Genomic DNA, 23,083 nt, shown 5'->3' on the forward strand with positions numbered 1-23,083 from the left:
TCTCACCCCATTTGTTTCTGGGCATGTGGTTTTCTTTGGTCCTCCTGTGCTCTTGCTTCCAGCTGTCTGCTGTGCAGCCCAGTAGTGAAACTCAGATTTTCCCCTCATTGGCTCCCGGTGACCACCTTTCCCTCACTCCCCCAGCTGGTATGTTTTTGTATCCCCTAGATTGTGTCTGTGGATGTCCCCCTGAGACTGCGATGACTCCCAGTGACAATAGCATCATTCCTAAACATGACTTGTCAGAACAGTGTTTCCTTAATTGCCGCTCTATCTTATGTACCTGATACTTGCCATGCTCAATCTGTATAAAAACTTCCCGACATCATGAGCTTTGCGTAGATCCTACCCAAATAAGTCTGAACTAGCATATGCTTGTAAACCGTTAGATACTGCTTGTGCCAACCAGACCCAAACATTTACCCTGCAGAGTATGATAACCCACATTTGTTCTCTATGCTTTGCTGGAGTGCTCACACAAAGAACTGTTCTATCTTCTAACGAGAATCAGATTGTTCCCATTTTTGGGTAGAAATAGTTTACTTATGATGTACCACAGTTTAACTGAACTCTTTCACCTTTGACTAAATAATAGTCGTATTTTGAAAATAAAGTAAATGAAATAATAAGACAGCCCATTTGTTGTGAATTGCTTATGTGTTAATTTGGAGGGAGTTGCAGTTAACAGTAGCACCACTAAGTAAGTAGTGACTGGGTATGCTCAAGGAATCCATAGTGGCCAGAAGTCTGCTTTAAGTGGCCAACAGGGATAACATACAGGAGATAGACTTGGTTGTAGGATGTGAAGATTGCTGAAGAGGGTTAAGTTGGGGAAGAATATGGCTGAAGTAAACATGGGTTTGGAAAGGATGGACCTTTCTGAGGAGCTGTTGAAAGAAGGTACTCAATATAGTTAGGTAAGTGCTAAATGAAGTATATGGTTTGGTATAAAGGGCTTGTGATAAATGCTTTTTGGGGTTGAAGGATGTTTGGGGGTGGATTGCTTAGGGAGTGATCTCCGCTGTAACTTACTCCCTTTTTCCCTTGTTCTGTTAGCCTGAAGCTGCAGGCAGGATGAGCTATCCTCCATCCCTGCAGACCCAGACCTGTGGTGGCTGGGAGATGAAGGAGCGACTGGGAACTGGGGGTTTCGGAAACGTCATCCGGTGGCAGAACAAGGTGAGACCATCATTCTTTGTTTGTAAAGCTGTGTTGGGTTTTAGAGAGGACTTTCGTAGAGCCTATGGTTATATTAAAATCATTTTGTCGGTTAAGGGTTTTTTAGTATGTGTAATGGCCCAGAGCCATAAATGTGGAGTGTTGCATCTTGGAGGTGACTGTGGAAGGCCATTCTTAGAATTTTGGTGCGAAGTTTCCAGCCTCTATTTTAAAACACTTTAAACATATTCTATTGTAATTCCATTCCATTGAAGCATTTAAAGTACAGATGAAAAAATGGTGAAGACAGATTTTCAGTTGCTCCAGCTGGTGTAGCAAAGGAGGATTTGACTATTTTAAGAAATGTCTCCCTCTTGAGTCTTTGCTGCTTAGGTACAGGGATAACAAGCATTTGAAATGCAATAGGTCTCGGATTTGCTTGAGTTAGAGCTATCGGCGTTGTAAATTCATAACTGGACTTTTCTTGCCACAAACATTGGCCAACCCTGCCACATAATTTGGTCCTTGATGCCACATAATTCCAGTTGCCCTGCATATAACTAAAGGACTTCCATTTACCTCCTCCTCTATCTGCAGCAAAAACTGACAATTTTGCCATTATTTACTATATTGTTTTATATTTTTATTTTGGGTTCCCCCTCAACCTAGCATGGGAACCCAGAGATGACCTAGACAGAGCAAGTCTTGTGGTGAGTTATGGGCAGAAATGTTTTGTCAAAGAAATGCCTTGCAGAGCATTTTGGGGCATGTTTCCAAGCGCACTTTTACCACTATAAAAATAACATTTGTAAGAAACAGGGTCATGTAACCATATATTCAGCCCCTAGAGGGCATAACAACGTGAAAACAGGATGGCAGAACATAAAGCAGTGTAACCATATACTTAGCCCCTAGAGGGCGTAGTGCATTATACATTTTCAGACCTAGCAGGCCTACTAGAACAATATTACAAACACAGTCCTTAAAACACAAACTACTCCCAGTTGTAAAACAAACGTTCCAGCCATGAGACAACTTCAAAAGACACTGACTGGTGGGTGGGAGGGGTTATTATTTTGGAGAGTGTGGGGACTCATAGATCCTCTAGACAGAAAGAGTGTGTTGTGCTGAACATTTTGATAGCGGTCCCATTGTCCTAGGACCACCATACAGTGAGTTACGGGCAAACATGTTGTTTTGTAAAATGAATGCCTTGCAAAGCGTTATGGGGCAAATTTTCGAGTGCAGCAACTATTGTAGTATCCTGACTGTAATGCTCTGAACAGCCCCTAGAGGACTCCATAATAAAATTAGCATTTGTATGAAACATGGTCGTGTAACCATGTAGTTGGCCCCTGGGGGACGTAATGACATGAAAACAAAATGGCAGAAAGTAATGCAGTGTAAACATATATATTTTAAAACTGTTTGTATTGTCTATACAGTTATTTCCTTATATCTACTCATTGACTTTACAGCAGATTTGTTTTTCATTAGAAATATGTTAATACTTACCCTGGGGGACTACACCTATTGAACTATTGCAGTGCCTCTTGTCCCGCATAGGCATGAAAAATGCGAGTCTAGTTGGAGTCAACAATGTTATTCAATAACAGGTGCCCCTGCCCCACAGGTATAAATTAACATATTGCAACACACCTATGGATTTCATATTCATAGCTGCATTATAATTGCTTTCAAATTCATTATTGAATATTTCAAGAATCCCCCTTCGTGCCTTCAAGCATAGTACAAGAGTGCATTGGCTTTATACCTTGTGAGGTCTGATTAGCCTCAGTGGAAGAGAAGCCCTTGGGGTTGTGCAGTCCGGCTCCAAGAGGCCGTGTGACGGGAACACGCTGTGTAGAGCGTACCCAAGCCAGTCAGAATGTGCCACCTAGCTGCTAAACTCAAACTCTGATGCAGCGCATTTTCCATGACCAAAGGCATGTAACCTCAAAACAGTGAAAAGTGGCATCCTCAAATGCAATAGCACAGTACTTCATTAAAACATCTTGTTCAGGATTAATTTGAGCCGGAAAATTACAGGATAGCCTATTAGGTTATTTATTTGGAAAGTTAACTGGAATCCAGGTTAGCATTAACATTTTTATTAGTTGTATAGATTATCTGTAAGCTATGGATGACCTTAGTTCACCGAACGTTCTTTAGGCAATGAGACGTGAGCCGGCATGTCATCCAGTCATAAAACATATACTTGATTATGAGGTCTGAGGATGGCTTAGATCAATACACTGTATCACTTTGAAACTGCGGATATTTAAGTGCCTCACTGGGATCTGCGTCTAAGGGGAATAAATAAGAAATGAATAAAGCAAAACATACTTTGTTCTCTTTTCTGACTATGTAATGCATAGTTTCTGTCCATTATTTATGTTCTGGAGATCCTAAGCCGTCATGATTTGTTCTTGTTTCTTTTAAGTTTCCATTACAACCGCAGGAGAAATTTATTCTCCGGGAATAGGAACAAAAAAAAGAGCACTGTGGTTTGACACTTGTTTTATGAAACAGTATTGAGAAGTGTGAGGTGTGCAGGTGATGGATGGACTGTCGTAGGCTATGAGGAAACAACGGGCTGCCTGGTGCAATGGCAAGGCTGCAGAGATTAATTCATGTTTTGCAATTGCTAGGGTGTTCTGAGGAGGCGTTGCAAGGGCAGGTGTGGCTATCAATGACTAGATTTTTCCACTGTCAGACCAAGCCACACCACTGCTTCAAATACCATACAAAACCTATTAAGGCAAGCTCACTGAAGATTTCTTGCATTGATGGTGTATTGTCTCTACAGCAATAATGTGACATAAATAACAACAAGATCAAGTAAAGTATGTGAAACGTAGGCAGGAATAACATGGTTATGTTTCCGCTTTTACACTTATAATATTCTGGCTGAAAAAAAAACCTGGAACATTTACAGTTCTAATGTGCACGAAGCATGGAAAGGGTGCAGTACCACAGGCTGACCTGAGGTGTACCTCTTTTTTTTGGCCACGTAAGTTAATGCACCCTGCAATCATGAATTGATCACATCCCCAGTGACTTTTATGCGCCATGCTGAAAAATGAAGTGCGGCACCCGTTTTGTGAAAAGTTTTACACTGTGCCTTCAGGTTATTAGGGAGAGGAGACAAAAGTAAGATGCTGTATGAAAAAAGCAAACACTCCTAATGAATGCTAGATTAAGTAAAGCATGTCAAATGTAAGCATGAACAACATGGTTACGTTAGTTGAGAACAAGAATGCTTTGGAAATGAAAAGGGAAGCTTCGCTGAACACGAGTAGGAAACCAAGGGAAAAATAGTCCCCCAAAGAATAGAAATGCATGATAAAGTGTAATTATACAGTAGTTAGTCCCTGTTCCCAAAGAGAAAAAGAAGGGACAAAGGGGCATGACTGACCACTAGCAAGTAAGGATTTTCAAATGACACTGAAACTAATGAAATTGCTTTAAGCCCACGGAAGACATATACTAAAAGTATACAAGTGGCCGTATGCTTACGCTCGACCTAAAAATGGTTCTTGGATTCTTTATTAAAAGTAGAAGTATTTTGCTTCCACTGTGAGAAAAATCATTGCTTGTGGAAATTTTAAATTACCATAAGGTATCGGAGAGTGAATATATCAGGGTCCTGAACACCTTAACTTACTGTCTGTGCTGATTGCTCTCTGACCTATGCCAATACTGATGCAAAGATCCAAGGCATCTTGCTACTGTTGCTCACCTCCAGCTGTACCTTCTCTTGTGCCAACCTGAACACTGCCCTAAAGCTGGAGAAGAGTGAGCATTGATTCATCTGTGATGCAGTGCATTGCCTGTCCTGTGGAGCTGGTTCAGAGCATACTGTAAACCTATGTGGGTTAACCTTCAGCACAAAGGGCCCAATTTAGAACTTGTCGTACAGCTTACTCTGTCACAATGGTGATGGATACCCCGTCCGCCAAAAGCGAATTCCCATTATATTCTGTAAGATTCAGATTTCAGCTGACGGGATATCCGTCACCGTTGTTATGGAGCACCTCCCCGACTCCATGCGACATGTTTGCTTCCTCATTGTTTTCAAAGGTACTGTGCCTGGGGTCCATGCGACTCCTTGACCAGCCTGTGCTCCTTTGCGAGTAGCACCACAATGCTGGGAACGAGTCAGTCACCGACATCGGGATAACCCCAGTTGAAGCTATTGTGTTTCTAAGCACTTTGAAATTTAACCTTTAAAAATGTGTATCCTTGCTTGTGTATGTTGGATTTTTTTCATTTTGGTCTTGTTTTATTCTGATAAAATTGGCTAACTTTCTAAACTGGTGTGGAATCCTTTGGTAGTGTTTTCACAGTGCTAATGTGTGTGCACGCACAGGGGTTATCTCAGCTGTGCGGCTCCCGTACCCTGACTACAGCAAAGGTTCCTTCTTGGACAGAGTGCAAACCACAGCGAACTAGAGACTCCATTTCTAACAGCTGGCCTAAGTGAGAATTGTTTGTTGTCTTCTCTGAAACTTGTAGGATGGCGCTGCCCCTAAGCATGCTTACTTTTAGGTGTGTATTGGCAGATGGACTACTCATATATTTATCAGTTGAAGGCATATAGTACAATAGATATGATACGTACTGATGAGTCAAACTTTTTTTTTTTTTTAAAGTTACCATATGTTCCATTATCCCTTCAGATATGAGGGCCTGATACGAGAAAGATATTATCTGTCAAAATACATGTGCTGTTTCCTGATTGGACTGAATTGGTTAGTGGAATCCACGATTTTGGTCAGTAACTCTCATGAGGACTAATGAATACATTTTCTGCTAGAACTGATCAGATCGAAAGCCAGGGACCAATTGGTAGGATTATGTAGTTTCCATCTTTAATAGGTTCACTGTTTGTTGGGGACAATAATATATTAAGTTGTTTGTTGGAAGAATATAACCTCTTGTTATGAGAAGGTAGTGGGATGTTTGCATCTAGGTTTATTTTTTAATGGTTTAATCCTATCATTAGGATGGTGGCAGAAGACATGTTTTGCGAGTTCTTTAGAAGCCCACATTGTAACATAGGACATCATTTTGAGTTTGGCATAAACGAACGGGAAACTCAAGGTTCGCTTAGAGGTGGCGAAGTATTAGGTATCCACTGGAGGACTCTAAGATGGCTCTCTAGGTATAAACCTCTTTTCAGTAATAGTTTCTAGAAATTGGGGTTAAGTTGCATTTTTATTTTATTTTTTATTTTATTTTATTTGTAGAGAATGATGCAGAGAGCTTCCAAGGCAATGTCTGCCCATTGGCAGCTGCAGTCCTTGCAAAGCTTTCAAACTGTCATTTTGAGGAGACCGGTAAGGGTTTACTTTTATTTTTGCACTAGTGATACAAGGTGCATTTCGTTAGCATAATCGAGTTTCGGGGGGGGGGGTACAAGTGCGAGGGTCACCTATATACTTTGTGTGAATCCAAGAATTTTGAATATTCTTCTTTGTAGCCTTAACATGATGGGAATGGGATTGACCATGTCTTCCAGTTCCAATGCTAGTTATAGATTAGAGCTAAGTAAAATTATCCAATAATTGTTGGCTGTTTGTAGATGCAAGAGTTTCCTTAGTCTAATAGTATGGTTTCTGTAGTAAGGTAGACTTCTTGCATATTAGAATCTGTTTTTGAAGGGTTAAGTTGAAAGTGGATTTAACCCATGAGGTTGTTATGCAAGAAGGCAAGGCCCTAAAGTGTTGCCTTTAGCATGTATCTGTTATGATGTGGCTGTGGGGAGGCTGAGGTTTTAAAGGTGCCTACCCATCGTAAATCATCATGTGACTTTGGGTAGGTTGGATTTGGAGGGGTGCTCTTCCATTAGGGATTGTGAAGCACCTCTTGTGTGCTTGGGGTTGGACGGGTGCTTTTCCCTCAGGAAATGTTGATGTGATACTGGACAGTGTGTTTTTAAAGGAGAGCAGTTCCATGCACATGAAGGTGTTGCTGTGTTGGGGAATGCAAAGGTGCTATCTTTTTGGACAGTGTGTCTTGCCTCTGATCAACCTACACAAACTGGGAAGAGCAGTTCTGTTTTACAGTTCCCGTAGTCTTGAAATGGTGGTGCTAACTCTTTATTTTTACACCTTTTCAGGAGCTTGGAGAACAAATCGCAATTAAACAGTGTCGTCAGGAACTTAGTCTACGGAACAAAGAACGCTGGTGCCTGGAGATTCAGATCATGAAGAAGTAAGTGGAACTTCCTTTCCTCCTAGGCACTGCATGCTTTCCTGTGATTCATTTTGTATAGAAAGCTTGCACTCTTCGTCGCACTACATGCATGAGTTTGTTTCTGTGATTAAATCTGTATGAGGTGCTTACTCCTGCACTAGGGTTGCTTATCACTGTTGGTTTCAGTGTATACGACAGTCTTTCTCCTCACTAGCGATGTGGGCATCTTTAGTAGCAAGTCAGCATTAGAAGGATTATTTCTTATTCAAACCTGTACCTCTTTTCTTGTAAAACAATTGCTGGAGCCTGAGTATTCGGAATCTCATTCCTCCTTCCCTCTTTGAGCAACGTGGAAGCTATAAAGACATTACTTGATGTAGTATTTAATCAGCTTTCTCTCTTACAGTTCACCCCTGCAGCTTTGCTTCTGTAAAACGTCTGCAGGATTACATGGTCGGCCTTTTACTGTGCCTGTCTGTGATAGCGCCCTTATTAGACCAGCGTCGATAAATTATTTCTAGTGGTGGTAGGTGATCTTTGAAGGTTGTGGGATATAAATCACCACTGAGTTACACAAAGCAAGTGAACCCAACTTGCTTCAGAGGAGTACATACATACTTTTTCCCACCCGAGGAAAGTCTGACAAATTTGGTACAGATTTTAAATGTTGCATAACAACTGTAAAATGAATTTGTTAAAAGCCATAGGCACTGGACATGTGCCCTCATGAAAAGTTTCAGTCCTTTGACTGACACTCCGCTGGAGTGTTTTTCACCCATGCCACTTAAAAAATTTTTTTTAAACTATTGTTCCAAACACTGAATTCATTAGCACAGCTTCCCTAAATTTGCCTAAAACTGTTGGTACCTGTAGGTCCTATTACATTTTCATAGTATTTTTTTTTTAAATTCTAAATTTCACTTTCTTTCACTTTCCTTATCCATTCCTTGCCAAGCACATTCTCAGTCTTAGGTTAGGACTGAAAATCACCCCGGAAGGGGCATCTTGGAAAAATAAATTAAGAAACAAATCTCACAATCTAGTCCGTGTCCAGCTAGGCTAGATACATTTAACAGGTTTAAACAGCAGCTCTTTTGTTGGTGAGGTTCCAATGACCTAATGGGTCAAGTCTGCAAACAATTGCTCTGCCCTTTACAGGTGAGGGTCTCGGTCACAAATGGCAGCTGATTTACATGTGTATTTGAACATGAAACTATTTTGTTTGTCCCCAAACGTGAGCTTTTCAGTGTATGAAAATTCATTTGTTTCTATCATCTTAAAGCTATGTATTTTCAAAATGTAAACCGAAAATAAAACTGTATCAGTTTCATGAAAACACAGTTTTGTTCTGAATGTAATCTTTTCATTTTAGTATATGCATGTTTGGTGCTCAAACACTAGTTTGTAATTTTCATCAAGGTCTTGCATGTTAATGTCACATGAATACATTATGTCTGGCATGCCCTGTATCGCCATCCCATACCATGGATCCCAATAAAATGCCAAGAATTACCACTGTTATGCCAGGGCCAGCATTACACCAGCAGCAGGCACCTTAATGCCTCGGATTTCATCATCATTTTGGGAATTGGCACCATTTGGACATGGCCAACATTATGCCAAGGACTGAGACCAACGTGCCATGGGGGTTCACAGTAGTTAGAGTTGCCACCATACAGGGGTGATCCTTACACCAGGAGCGGTTACCATCATGCATTGGATGCCCACAAAGTGTCAAGAATTATTGCCATTATGCTGGTGCCAACATTGTACCACGGACATGCATGACATGTTGATTGAATGAATGTGCGACAACTTACCATGTTTTTACTATATAACCTTAAAAGGCTTTGCAGTATTCCCCTCCTGGCTGCTTTCCACGTCACTCCCTTGCTTCTGTGCTTGGCTCTCAATTCAAATTCATGCTGCATGGCAGGTTCTGGGTCACTCTTACAGTATGATATTAAAGGGCTTAAACTACATATTGACTGACAGACTCTACCCTGTAAATCACACTGTAAGTGTGGTAGGGGGCCTGTTGTTCTTATTCACGTTCACATGCAGCACTCTGATGGAGAAAGGTGGTGTATGGTTTCAGGCCCCAAAATTCTTAGAGATCCTAAGCTCTAAGGATCCCCAAAATGTATGCCTGAAGGGCTGAATATGCAGTGCTAGCCTATCCAATATGATCTGTTTCTCCCCTATTTGGGCATTGCCCAAATGCTCTCATGGGCCAGCCATCCCATTTCCTTTTTTCTCTTTCTCCCAATTTATCTCTGTAAATATGTGTTTTAAACTTTCTACTGAATTCACGGTGTTTGAGCATCTAGTTCTCTGAGTAGTAGTATGTTTGAGTCACCTCCTACTGGACTCCATACTGATAGGAATGACCTACCCTCGCTTTGCATAAAGGAGTGAGAGGCAAAGATTTTGTGGTTCCCACTTGCATGCTGCTTTTTCCTAGCTGATTTGAGATATTCTTGGTTGCTTCACAGTAGCCAATCATAAGTTCACTTTGTGATCTTGTATGTACAACTGGGGAATTTGTCTTTTTCGCAGTCACTCTAAGATATTTGTGGTAAGACTATAGGAGACGGAATTGCAATTAACCACATCTATTATGTAAGACCTGGATGGAAAATTACAGAATTACTAGTCTGTGGGTAAAAATGTTATAATAATAATATTAATAGGAAGCACTCACATAGAGAAAATAGTGGTATATGATTTTGAAAGATAGATGACTGCACTGAGGTACAGGAAGATAAAGTTGGTTGACCGGGGTGTATCTTATGGCAAGACTATGATGTGCAATGTTCATCACCTCTTATATATCAAAATGATCTAAATATGATGGGTGCAAATTGTGGCATTATTCCGAACAAATGTAATATTGAAGGTCCTCTGCTTAATCTGATAAATCTTATTAGAAATGTGTTTCAGCATAATTTTCACCCTCCGGAAACCACAAATAAAATAATGTTGATTGAATCAAAAACAAATAGCTCTGTGTTTCACTAACACTTTGTATGTAAGTGTGAAAGTGAATAATTAAGCCACATAAAGAAATGTCTAATGAGAGAGTATGTCAAATGACATTGTGACAATTTCTGTTTTGTGTAGCACTTTCTAGTGTGTTGTTTGCAGTTTGTTAGTGCTGTACATAACAGACTTTATTACCCACATCAATGTATTAACCCTGGAGGGATGCCTGTCTTGACTCGCTGGCTATGCACTGTGATCAACAGCACTATATACATCCTGGACCTCCCCTCGCACTCCAGAAAACAAGCACTGGATATAGAGATGTAATTGGGATCTAGTTGGCTAAAGATGGTGTGCCATATAAGGCAGTGTGGATGGGCAACAGTGTATAAGATAGGGGAGACTGGTTCAAGGAAGACTGAGCATGATCCAGGACAAATACCACCATGAATGAGCGGGGACTGGTGTAGACAAGTGAAAGGATGCTAAAATAGACTGAGAGTCTGCAAAAAAGATGAAAAAGCCTGGGACAGGCAGAACGATCTATATGAAAACTACAGGAGAGCAGAACCATTATTGAACTGCACAGACTGATAGTTATGGCAACAGACAGAGAGACTGCAGGAGTTCAAGGAAAGTCTTGGACTCCCAGTGGAGTAGATCAGAGGCAACCTAGAACTCAGGTGGTGGATCGGGCATTAGAGACTAAACTGAAACAGTCAACAGACAGAACAGAGACAGACTGACTGGGACTGTGGAAGATAAAAGGAAACCAGAGATGTCATAGTTATTTTAAAGACCGGCTTTGGTTACCAGAAACTGAGGCTCAGAAACCATGAGATTACAGTGGATCAGAGACAACATAGACAGCCTAAGTCTGACAAAGGCTCTGGGGAAGCAAAAAGAAGTTTGAGAGGGAAGACAATGGTCCAGTTACAATGCTAGTGGAATAAGAAAACTGCTAATAAACTCAAGTGCAAAGGAGAGACTACTTTAATGAGTCAGAAACATTTTTTTTCCTATAAAATGTTCCCAATTCTGTGCTGGGTACTCTGCATTGGGCGAACAGCTCCAATAAATGAAACTTTTTGGTGACAGCAACCAGTCAGAATGTATAGATTCAAGGATCTGGCTGCAGATTTGCAAATCCACTGTGGTCAATGAGAGCAAAACTTCTCTCGTCCAAGTGTATATACCTGTTTGTTTTAAACAGCTTTGTGGATCCAGGGAGGATCTGAAAGATCCACAAATTAATGGATAGTAGTTCAATATAGACACATTTGTCAGTTAAATTTATGCAGTAAAGTAGATCAAATTAGTTTAAACACTATTCTAAAATTAAAAAGATTGATAATATCGTTTAACATCAAATAAGTAACATCGGAAATCTATCACCATATCTAAGAAATTCATATCTACCAACAGATAGAGAATTGTTATGTATTTTAAAAAGGTTAAAAAAAATAATTTAAAAAAAAAGAACTCCTACCTTGTGAATTCAGAAATGGTTAACAGTCCAAAACAAATGTATGTGAATTAATTCCACTATAATCCCCATCCATTAACTCTTCAAAGCCTGGCAACACCTTTTTATAATATGTTCTCAACAACTACTGTACAGATTTATGTGAAACCAAGCAACACCATATCGCATAGTATAGTTCTAGTATCATGCCATATCTTCTCTAATTATGTTCAGTAGGTTTGACTGTTGTGGAGTGCAAACATTCCCCGGAGTAAAATACATTTTTATGTGTCTGTTTTCTGTCGAAGATCTATTGTGGATCATATCAGTGCATACAGGGGTCTTTGGGTCAATCCACTACTAATTATTTTGTGGCTTTCTCGTCCATCTCGTTTGCTTAAGTCCTATTTAATAGCTTAATTTTTCTTCTTGTGTCCCCTCCTTGAAGCATAGGTTCTTTACTGTCTTTTTGTTTTGATAAATTGTGTCCTTTTGATTGGTCTTGTTCAGGAAACTGCTTTTCACCTTTTAGCACTTTGTGGGAGTACATGTGTGTTCTTGCACACTCTCTTTCCCATGTGCTGATTCCCTCTCACTCCAGCTCGCTTTTCGTGTTGCTCTGTCAATTTTGCATTTTTTTTTTTTAATTCAACGTGCCTCCTCACTTGTGTTCCCCACCTTCTTAACCATTTTTCTTACTCATAAGCAGCATTTACTCTCCCCCTCCTGCTCCACTGTTGCTCACGCATGACTCCCTCTCATGTCATTTCATTATTTTTTTTTATTCATTTATTTTTTTGGAGGCCCAACAGCTGGAATTTGCAGCTGGGGTGCCGCTTTTCAAAAATGTGCTTCCATGCATATTTAATTCACTTTTTATATTTATTGCTCTAAGATGCTGATTATTGATTTTGGAATACTGAGTAACAAAAAACAAAATGGCAACTGTCACAATGCGTATTGTGGAATGTAACAAAATATCTAATTGTCCATGGGACAGGCTGTGTCATAAATCCACTTGTCCTGTAATAAAATCCGCTTGTCTCTTTGGTGCCAATTTGTGCGGCGACAAATTATGGCAGCAATTTCATTATATAAGAGCTCTGATCATAGCCATTCTGATTATGCCAGGGCTCATACTATAGCATGGTTTAAATACTAGCAATTTCTTTAGTTTGCCACCATTCCACAGACCACATACTGGGTTTTGATGTAGCGGTGAGCAATAGTTCCAGGAATGTAATCTGTGCCAGTTTACCAATTTGCCTGATTTAGGGGTTTCACCAGCTTTTCTCTGATCGTTTCCTATACTGAGAAAGTTTGGAAATTTACTCCTAACTTGGAGAGAAGTAAAACCAGTGCTTAATTTGTGTTTGTTGTGTCTGGTGCAGAGCACCAACACTTATTTTTGAGGGCCGGCACTTATTTTTCTGCCTCAAGCATTTACTGCAAGCAAAAGACACATATGGGAAAGAAGAAGGAAGAGAAAAAAGAAAAAGCGTCACAATGAGAGAAATCAGACAGCTGCAAGAGCGAGCTGAAGGAGAAGGAAGTGGCTTTAAATATATTGAAGAGGCCCAAAATGGCTTCAGGATTACTCTACCTCAGTAGTCCCTGTTCGCACATTTAATTGCAGCCCCCATTTGTTTAAGAGGAGGGCTTTGGGCACCGGCATGTTTTTATTTACAAATTAAGCACTGAGTAAAACGTCTTTCAGGGTTTGCTGGGGGGGGGGGTTTGGGGAGGGGAATGGATGGCAGAAAGTGAACTTGTAAACGCCCAACAGAGATTCACATGAGCACATTTACACAGGCATATTTGCTTGTGCTAAAATGCAGTTCACTCTGTAAATTCACAAAAGCCATAAATCTGGTCTATTGCAAGGACATAAAACATGGATGCACTTTTGTGACTTTCTTTAAAAATTGGGCCCCTAATTAGTTCTAACATTAACCAAGACTTTTTCTTCTTCTCTTTTTTTTTTTTTTTTTTTTTTAAAGTCTGTCTTTCTGTTTATATATCTTTCTGTTGATCGGCTGGCTTCACTGTGAGTGACAGCACTTGCTCTTTCACAAGGAGTATATCTGCACACAAAGTAGTTGTGTTCAGTGTCAGGGAATACTGAGCAATGTGTGCTTTTTGAGACCAAAAAATAATTTATATTTTTGCCAATGTTTGTTATTACGGTGCGGGCCCGGCAGCTCCCACAACAATAGAGTTTTATAAAAACCATGTCAAAAGAAGACACACATTAACAAAACCAAAAGGCTTGTTTATTTTCATGTTTCCCTTTATCTTGTTTAAAATGGTTACACTAATTTTCCATTATGAATAGTTTAGCATGCATCAGCACATTTTACTAAATGATGCTTCAAAAAATGGTACCTAACATTTCACAGTAGTTTAGCAAAGCCTTTTTTTCCGAGTTGCATTTTTTGGTGAACATTTTATTATGAAATCAGAGTCAAACTTGCTTTCGAGCATTTTCAAATATTTGCATCTGATCAGAGAGCATTCTGGGAGCATCATACGTAGCTTCGTAATGTTAAACTTTCCAAACGTATGTACACATTTTTATTAATGGAACCACTCTCAGTAGTGCAGTCCCCGCTTACAACATATCTTTAGCAAACTCATCCTGATAATAAAAGCTTTGCATTAACAAACCATAAGTACAAGCTTAAACAGCATTGACATATAAACACAAATATTATCTGCAAACAATGCACTTCGCTGATCCCTAATATGGTACTGAAAGCTGGCAGCCAAAGGCTTTGTGCTGCAGGTGGTTGGACCTACTTGTCCTAAGGACAAAATTAACATGAAAACTTGTTCTCCTTGATCCCAAACACAATGTCCTGGGCATCCTGCTATCGGAATTCCACACCCCTGATATATGTTGAAACATGTGCTTGTATCTCAAGTGGCTAGCATGCCGTAGCATGATGCACTGGTTATGACTCGTGTATGTTCAGCAGCATCTGCACTAAATTTTTTTTAAAATTTCTGAATGCTAAAAAAGCTAATAGTGAGGTGTTGGCAAATTTAAAAGGCGGGCTGATTTGCTTTGCCAATGCTTGTGGTCTTTTGCACTTTTTGTCTTCAAATTTGGCAGAACCATGGTTATGTGTGCTACATTTAACAGCCTAAGGTGGTGATTTGATTTTTCATTTTACTGCCTAGCAGTTTGGTGGAGTGGTTATTACTACCTATTAAGGTGACACAGCAGGTCTTGAATATGATGTATCTGACATTGATACTCAGTGTACGTCTGACAAGGTAGGTGTGATGTGGCTGTAATTTACTTGTTTTGTCACTTTGTACAGCAGGATGATCTTCAGTAAAGCAAAGCGGACATCAGATATGCTACCAGGAAAAAGCAATGCAACCTTCCAGTTAGTAAAGTGTCTGGACCTCCTCTGTGGTTCTAGATTTGGCTTTAGAAAGGGAAATTTATGTTGTGGGCAGGAGTGTTAGCTGATACATGCAAGTATACTGCATTCCACGATAAGTGGGCTTTAGCTAAATCTGTATCATTCAATTAAAAACACTCATCATACCTGATGAAGACAAAACTTGACCCGTCATCAATACCAGTATAAAGTATGTGATACAAAAAATGAAACTGCTGACCTTTCAATAATAAGGGTATAGATGTGAAAGAAAAATGTTCAGGATTCAGTAATGATGGTAACCCATGGCCTTCAAGCTACACTAACCTCTCTTCACTCTTCCTCTCTCTGGTATTTTCCCTCCAACTGCTGTCTCTGGTACACACTCTCCTTATGGTGGTTCTCAACTATCACAGTATTTTCCCCTGTTCAGTTGTTGTCCTGTTTGACTTCTCTCTTTAAATGTCAGTCTCAATGTTGCATGCGTAGTTCTTTGCCCGTTTCTCTCAGCTGTTTCACATCCTACCGTGTTTGCCTATTATTATCTCTTCTTGCTAGTCTTGAAACATGCTTCATGCTGCCTTGTATGGATCTAACTGACTCTTAGTTTTACCAAGTGAGTTTGGATCCTGATCTCTTCCTGTTTCCAAGAAAGCATCTTTCTCAAACCTTCTCTGACCTACTACCGTTCTGCCTTTGTCTGTGTCCTGTGCAAGCCCCTAGTCCTACCTTTCTCTCATGCTACTTTTCGCAGTACTTCTGTTATGTTCCTCTTTTTTTTCTCTTCCTTCTGACCTCTCTTACAGACTCACTTGCATGAAGGAGGATTGCGAGTTTTAACATCTTGCCTTGGCTGTTCATTGGTTTAGTCTATGAGTGATATGTGATCACCCTGTTTCTTATGTAAGTCCAAGAACTTAGAGATGAGTCTTGGCATAAAAGCAAGGAGAAAAATAATCAGACTGGTGGAAGTATGGAAATACTTAGGTGACCGCTTTGAGTGCTATGTTATTTTTATTTTTTCCTTGGGGAGTGCTTCAAGACAGAATATTGGTCCCATACAAAAACCAGGCCTTGCTTTCTCTTTGGATAAGACAGGGACATGGTTTGGCTGAAATCTGTGCTTGTAGGGTTATTTCAAGGAACACTCTTCTCAGAGCCATGCGAATCTCACAGCACAAAACTCCTTAGGCACTTAAGAACAAGCTTCTCTGTAGCATGTCACTCTTTGAATATAGGAAGGGCGAAATCTCAGTAGCATGGGTATTACAGGGTATAAATATCTGTCAGTAGCATGTCACATTGGGTACACAAGAACAGAGATGTTAAGAGAATGCCAAATTCTCTGATTTGTATCTTTGAAAACCCAAAGCTGAGATCTGTTTTACATGTTACATGAATACAAAGGACAAAGATTGCTCTAGCATACCACTGTTGAGCATTCACAGTCCTTCTATAGTTTTATTTTCTGGCCTCCGATGTACATTTTCTACTCTTGTTGGTAGTGCCAGTAATTGAATTAAATGGAGACAACCCTTGGGGGTTGGGGGCTTACATCCTGTACTTGAGAACTTTTACAGGTTTAAACTGTCTGTACTGACATATATGTTAATATCTGAGTGAAGTCCTCCTTTGGCTGTACCTGTTTGATTTAAATTTGATCATCTAGCCTTTTTCTAATTTTTGCAGTGCATTGTAACATTTAAAGATCCAGAAATGAGTACCTTCGGCTACATTCCGTCCATCAACTGTTCGTTTTGCATTTGTCACCCCAAGTGGGAAAGGTATGTCCAGACGTGGGTCCCGTGCTCTTTATGCCACCAGATTCAAGCTAGCCTGGCTGAAGAGGGGTGATACCCTGAAACTGGCCCCAGGATGCTTGTCTCGGGTCCAAGGAGAACCTGGCCTGCAGTTTGGCCTGGACTGTTCCCATGGGGAACAGGGTCAAGACTGATTCGCATATGGCTGGGTCCATACTGGAATGGCATGGTGAGCAAAAAAACGGATGGATTAACCCAGATCTGTGACTTGGGGGTGGGGAGTTGGGGGGGGGGGTACTGTTTGATTTGGCCTACATTCCGTCCATCAGCTGTTCTTTTTGCATCTGCTAAACTGTAGCCTGAGCAACAGTCCTATCTTGCCTGGGCCCAGTGCTTCCTTGGCTCTCTTTTAGCCATTATTGCTTCTCCCTCAGCGCAAGTGCTATGTATTATCAGCAAGATTTGTGCCTCAGAACAGAAAGCGTGACGACAATCATTCTTCACATTGTTCACAGCTATATGTATGCTGAAAGATAGAGTGCAGTGTTCCTTGCTTTACATTTAAGGCTTTTGATTTCTTGCCTTCCTGCGTTTGGCTTAAAGAGTGATTTTTTTTCTGCCAGTCATGGATCTATAAGAAGTACTGATCTTTATGCTTGAGTTCCCCAAATCACAACAAGCTAAAACTCCTATCTGTTCATTGTTTGGCTTGTCAAGATGCTTACAGCGTTGAAACTCCTGAAACATAAGTTTGTTTTTTTCTGTGATGGGTGCTTGATTATTGGTCTTTCTTATATTGTTAATTAGTGTCCCATTATGTCGCATAGTGTTTTGGTGTACTGTATTTGTGCAAAAGGCTTTAAATTGGGCTGCCTGTATTTGTCCATTTTAAAACACCTTAGCCTAGGAGGGAGACAAAAAGACATCTCACCTGGATTCCTTGAAACGTAGACCACCTGTGTGAAATCAGCTGCTCAACTGTTTCAGCCTTCTTATGAAATACCTCTTGGAATATCATCGTTCTGGGAATAAGGTGTTCCATAGCCATTGGCCCAAGTATTCCTACTAGTTCTGCCCCACTATTCTGATGGTTATACCACGTTTGGGTTATCAGCTGGGCAGGTCCCAGCAGAATCATGTAACTTAGGTTGTACAGGTGAGTCTTTATGACAACCCTCCTGCTCATTACTCATTACTTTACATACTATGGGCCGCGAAAGCGGTCGCAAACCAACTCGCAGTTACCATCCACTTGAAGTGGATGGTAACTCATTCGCAAAAGGGAAGGGGTCCCCATGGGACCCCTTCCCCTTTGTGAATGCCCACAAAAATATTTTTTCAGAGCAGGCAGTGGTCCTATGGAACCAATGGTTTCGGATTTTTTTCTTTTTGTAGCTCGTTTTCCTTTAAGGAAAACGGGCTCCAAAAAGAAAAAAAAAATGCTTTATTAAAAAAGCAGTCACGGACATGGTGGTCTGCTGTCTCCAGCAGGCCACCATCCTTGTGAGTGCCTAGACTCGCTATGGGGTCGCAAACTGCGACCCACCTCATGAATATTCATGAGGTGGGTCTTTGCGACCCCCATAGCGAGTCGCAGGTGTCTGAGACACCTTTCTGCATCTTGGATTGCGTACCTACATCTGGCCTCCATATGCCTAGTGGTCAGCTTTAGCAGGGGAGTTGAGGCTTCTTCAAATCTCAGAGTAGCAAATGGACGAGGAGTAATGGAGGCAAGTCAAGGGTAAAGGTGGAACAATTCTCCCTTGAAAGGAGGCCATGATGGCTTCTTTCAAGGTTCTGCACAAAAACAGACAAAATGGAAGCATCTGTATGAGCACTGGAGGAATGACTGGAGTCTTTGAACTCTCTGGTATTTGAATGTTTTTTACCCACATAGTTACAGGTTACATTTGTTATATTTTTTTTGCTTAAATAAAACACCATCCTTTGCTTGAAAGGAAAAACACACTGATGGAAATGGACACTCTGTTACCAACCTAGAAATACAGTAAGTCGATGAAAGATGGTCAATTAATACTTCTCATAAGAGTGATGTGTTTTTTTTATTGTATTTTTTTTAGTTATCTGCAGCCTTGAAACTAAGGTGCTGTTAGTGGAAATGCTAAATGCTATTCAACATGTGTGCCAAGCATACATGCCCTGGTGGAATTCACACCTGAGTTAATGACACTTGCAACTACAGGACATACGGAGACTTTTAACCAGAAAGTATGGGGCCCTAGCATTACAAAATGTGGCTTAATCGAACATATTATCAAGTTGTTATGGGGTTAGAAACACAAATGGAGGTTTCCTATGATCTCTGACCAAAGCCTGCTGGAGCAGATGAAAAGATCTTCTTTAAAAATCTTTTTGCATTTTTCAGTGTCACCCACGAAACAGTTACATTGAGGAACCAGTAGTGCAAACATTTCTTTAATAGAATTGAATAGGCTCCAGCAGTCCATGCTTCTTGTACAGACACATGCACACTTAAATATCCAGCCTATACACACAAACACTCTGTCGCTATCTGTCCTCTCCCAACCCCCATGAATGAAGCTATTGTTAGTGTAGAAGATGCAGTGACTGGAGTGTCTGTTAGAAGGAAAATCTGTTAATAAAATAAGACATATCAATTTAACAAAGTAATATAGGTTTAATCGCTTTTCAGCTGGGAACAACAAGCAGCCTCAACATAGAGGCCATAACTAAAGTTCAAAGTTCTTGTTTACAAGCAGTGGTATTTATACTGTAAAATCCACAGAAAACTATGCTGACAAGTTCAGCATGGATGTAAGCAAGAACAAGCAGTACAGATAAGATAATATGGGAGATGTATCTCTTGACGAGCTCATGCACGATTATTGGTCACCTCATGGGTGGGTATGTAACATTGACGTCATACTGCATCTCTATCTTTTCTGCACAAGTGATTATATGTTACATGATGCTCATGGTAGCCCTACCTTGTGCACGTGCTTATCTGACCCTTACACAGTTCTCCTCTCCAAGATATGAATAACTTTTGGTTTTTAGGACCCTTGTGCTAAGGCAAGATACACCCTTTTGTTCCACCCTGTTCGTGCTAAGTGAAGATTTTGAAAGCGACAGTTGGTGCAGCTTTAAAGAAAAACTCTCATTCTAATGTGGCTTGGGCCTCTTGTGTGTTTGAGCACAGCTAACTTAGTGCAGAATGTTTATACGTTTCCTAAATAATAAGTGTTTGGTTGTCCTAAATATGACCTGCCTTTTCTATTGAACCCACAGTCTGTCTTTTTTTAGCATGTCATGTAGTAAGCCTTTCACTACTTACATTAGTTTACAACTATCCCTAGTCTAAAATGTTTGTATTGGGAACTTATGTTAGTATTTATGTGATGTATATGATGTGTTCCTATTCTTCCTACATCATTCCCCCCTCTAGTTGATTATTCAACTACTTTTCCTACCTTCCCATCTACTAATGAAACAAGGGGAATCGCCACATACCCACTATTCTGTCCCTCCCAATTTAGCTGTCATCCTTTTGCAACATGCTATTATTACCTGAAAAATAAGACACATCAAGAGCAACAACACTATCAAAGGCAACAAGGCCTTGGACAACCCCGACATCCAGGATGGCATCCATTCGAACCAGCCCTTGAACCAGCCATCAGAGGCACCCCCCTCATCGATCATTTTCTTTTGTAGATCATGCGATGTCTGAATGGCCTGAGTTAATGTCCCATTGTCTGCATCATTGGCCGGCACATAAGTACAACAGGCCGATCCGATCTTCTTACACACCCATCCTTCCATGGCAGTCATTAAATCAAGTACATATCTGTGTTGCATTACCATCAGCCTAACGGCTCGGAATTCTTCTTTGATAGCATTGAACCCATCTTCGGTTGCATTTATGGTCTTCATCAATTCAAAGCGTGTTATCTGCAGCCAGCGTGCAGTTGCTTTCGCCTGAATAAATGGTAGGATGCTACCAAAAAAGATTTGGGCATCATTAAATAGTCTGTGTTCCTGTGGAATGTCTTTCCACACTGCAGTACCAAAAAGCTCAGCAGCTCGTTTTGTCCGGTAATGGTGAAGCAAGGTTGGACGGCTCATGGGATGGTCATGTAACTGAGAGATGTCCACACCTGGTATCACCAGGGAGGGGGTGTGCAAAGTCACTAGGGAGCAGAGGCCATTCCAGTTCGGGGATAGTTGTATGTGGAGCCGGGCCCCACACATCCAGTAATGGTCCATCAGGCTGGAGGTGCCGCCCTGCATATCTGCGTTGTAGATGGTGATGTTGCAGTTGAGGTTACTCCCCACCTTCACTGTCCCATTCCCTCTGAAACAAAGAGAAAACTGTGTTAATTTCATTGCTATTCTAGGGTGTATGGTAGTTCCTGTCCATGTATATCTCTATATGTTCACATCCCATATTTCCTGACATTGGCCCATTATTTTATTAAAACTTAGTGGACCGTGTCTCAGTGCCATTCCATAATGATATTGCTCTACATATGACTTTGGCATACCATTTATCATGGGCAAATACTGATCCTGTGATACTAAGAACTGGCCTGCCTGCGCAATCGGGGGCAGGGGTTTAGCTAAATAGTTACTACATTCAGATGATGGGTAAGACCTTCCAAAAATACCTTGATGAAATACCCCTTTTTCCCAATCTGTGTGAGACCTTTTTTGTCCTGCTTTCTTCATTTTTTATATCTCTTCCATTATCTCTTGTTTTCCTGTCAGAACTTGTAGGACTTCTAGGGTGGTGTCAAATCTAGTTGTGTTAACTAGTGCAGTAACAGGACTAACGTGAGTTGGTTGTAGCTGTGCTCTCATTCTGCATAAAAATAGGTGCAGGAGACAATGTGTAATGTTTGGGAATACCTCTTTTGGGAGATGCTATCTATCTACTCCAGCAGCATGGGGGATGAGAGAGCATACATAAGAACTGGTGTTGGATGTGGATGTGCGTATACTATGCATTTGCTGGTACCACATATTATCAAACAAAGCAGTATGGAGAGGGTGATGGTCAGTGTCTTTATTAACAGCTCTGCGCATGCGTGTAATAATTAATATAAGATCAAAAAAATAAAAATATCCAAGGGCTAAAAGCATCGATATCAGTGCACCGAGGAGGAAAAACAAACATAAAATACATAACTGGAATGAAGAATTGTCTAATACTGGAGCTTTAGAGGGAGGCTTTTCTCCAGTTGCTTCTCCTGTTCTCCCCCTCTTTTTTCTGCTCGGTGTCCAAAGGGATGGATGGCATGGGCGGGGCCAGGCGGATGTCCTGGAGGTGGCACCATGGTTTGTGGCCTTGGACTTTCACTGATGTAGTTGTGCTGTCTGTCACTGGGAAGGGTCCATTGAATTTGCAGTCCTTCCACTTTCTGACAAAATTGCGACTATATACTGAAGTTCCCAAAAGTAATGGTGTGTGTTTGATCCTTTACAGGAGATGCGTGGGTTCGCTTCTTGGCTGCACGTGTAACCTGTTTAGAGAAGAACTTTGCAACTTTGATTAGCTCAGACATGTTTTCATTCTTTTCCGTTTGAACAACTTCAGGTGCACTCTGTCTCCAACTTATGTCTAGTTGATGGCACAAATGTGCTCATTGTTCTACCTGTCACTATTTGATGAGGAGTCAAATGGTGATCTGATCCTGGGGTATTTCTCGAAGCAAAGAGTGCTAAAGGGAGGCAGTATAGCCATTTCTTTTTCAATGTCGCACATAGTTTACTTATTTTGTTCTTGAGGAGGCCATTAAGGCGCTCCACAATCCCACTGCTTTGCGAATAATAAGCGGAGGACAGTTTGTGTGTTATTCCTAACAAGGTGGTGAGGTGAGAAAATATATTATTGACAAAGTGGGTGCCATTGTCGGATCTGATCCCCTCAGGGACACCCCACCACGGTATTACCTCACGGATCAAACAATTTGCAGCAGACTTGGCATCACAGTGAACACAAGGTCCTGCTTCAATCCTCCTTGAGAATGGGCAGACTACAACTATAAGATAACGATAATGATTGCATCTGTCAATCATATCAATGTGCAATTCCTTAAAGGGACCTTGTGGGCGAGGTATTGTGGAAGCTATTACCTTAG

The 23,083-nt window shown here is 40.8% G+C and overlaps 1 protein-coding gene across 2 annotated transcripts in view; it reads left to right on the top strand.

The window, feature by feature from the left end:
• Positions 1 to 23,083, top strand: part of IKBKB (inhibitor of nuclear factor kappa B kinase subunit beta) — a 419,227-nt gene that overhangs the window by 20,586 nt on the left and 375,558 nt on the right. For both annotated transcript variants that reach the window (XM_069214097.1, XM_069214096.1), the window contains exons 2-3: positions 1,057 to 1,179; positions 7,283 to 7,377. In XM_069214097.1, the coding sequence (XP_069070198.1) occupies positions 1,057 to 1,179; positions 7,283 to 7,377 (218 nt within the window). The remainder of the gene's footprint in view (positions 1 to 1,056; positions 1,180 to 7,282; positions 7,378 to 23,083) is intronic.

Source organism: Pleurodeles waltl, chromosome 11, assembly GCF_031143425.1.
Source record: "Pleurodeles waltl isolate 20211129_DDA chromosome 11, aPleWal1.hap1.20221129, whole genome shotgun sequence".
Classification (NCBI taxonomy): Eukaryota; Metazoa; Chordata; class Amphibia; order Caudata; family Salamandridae; genus Pleurodeles; species Pleurodeles waltl.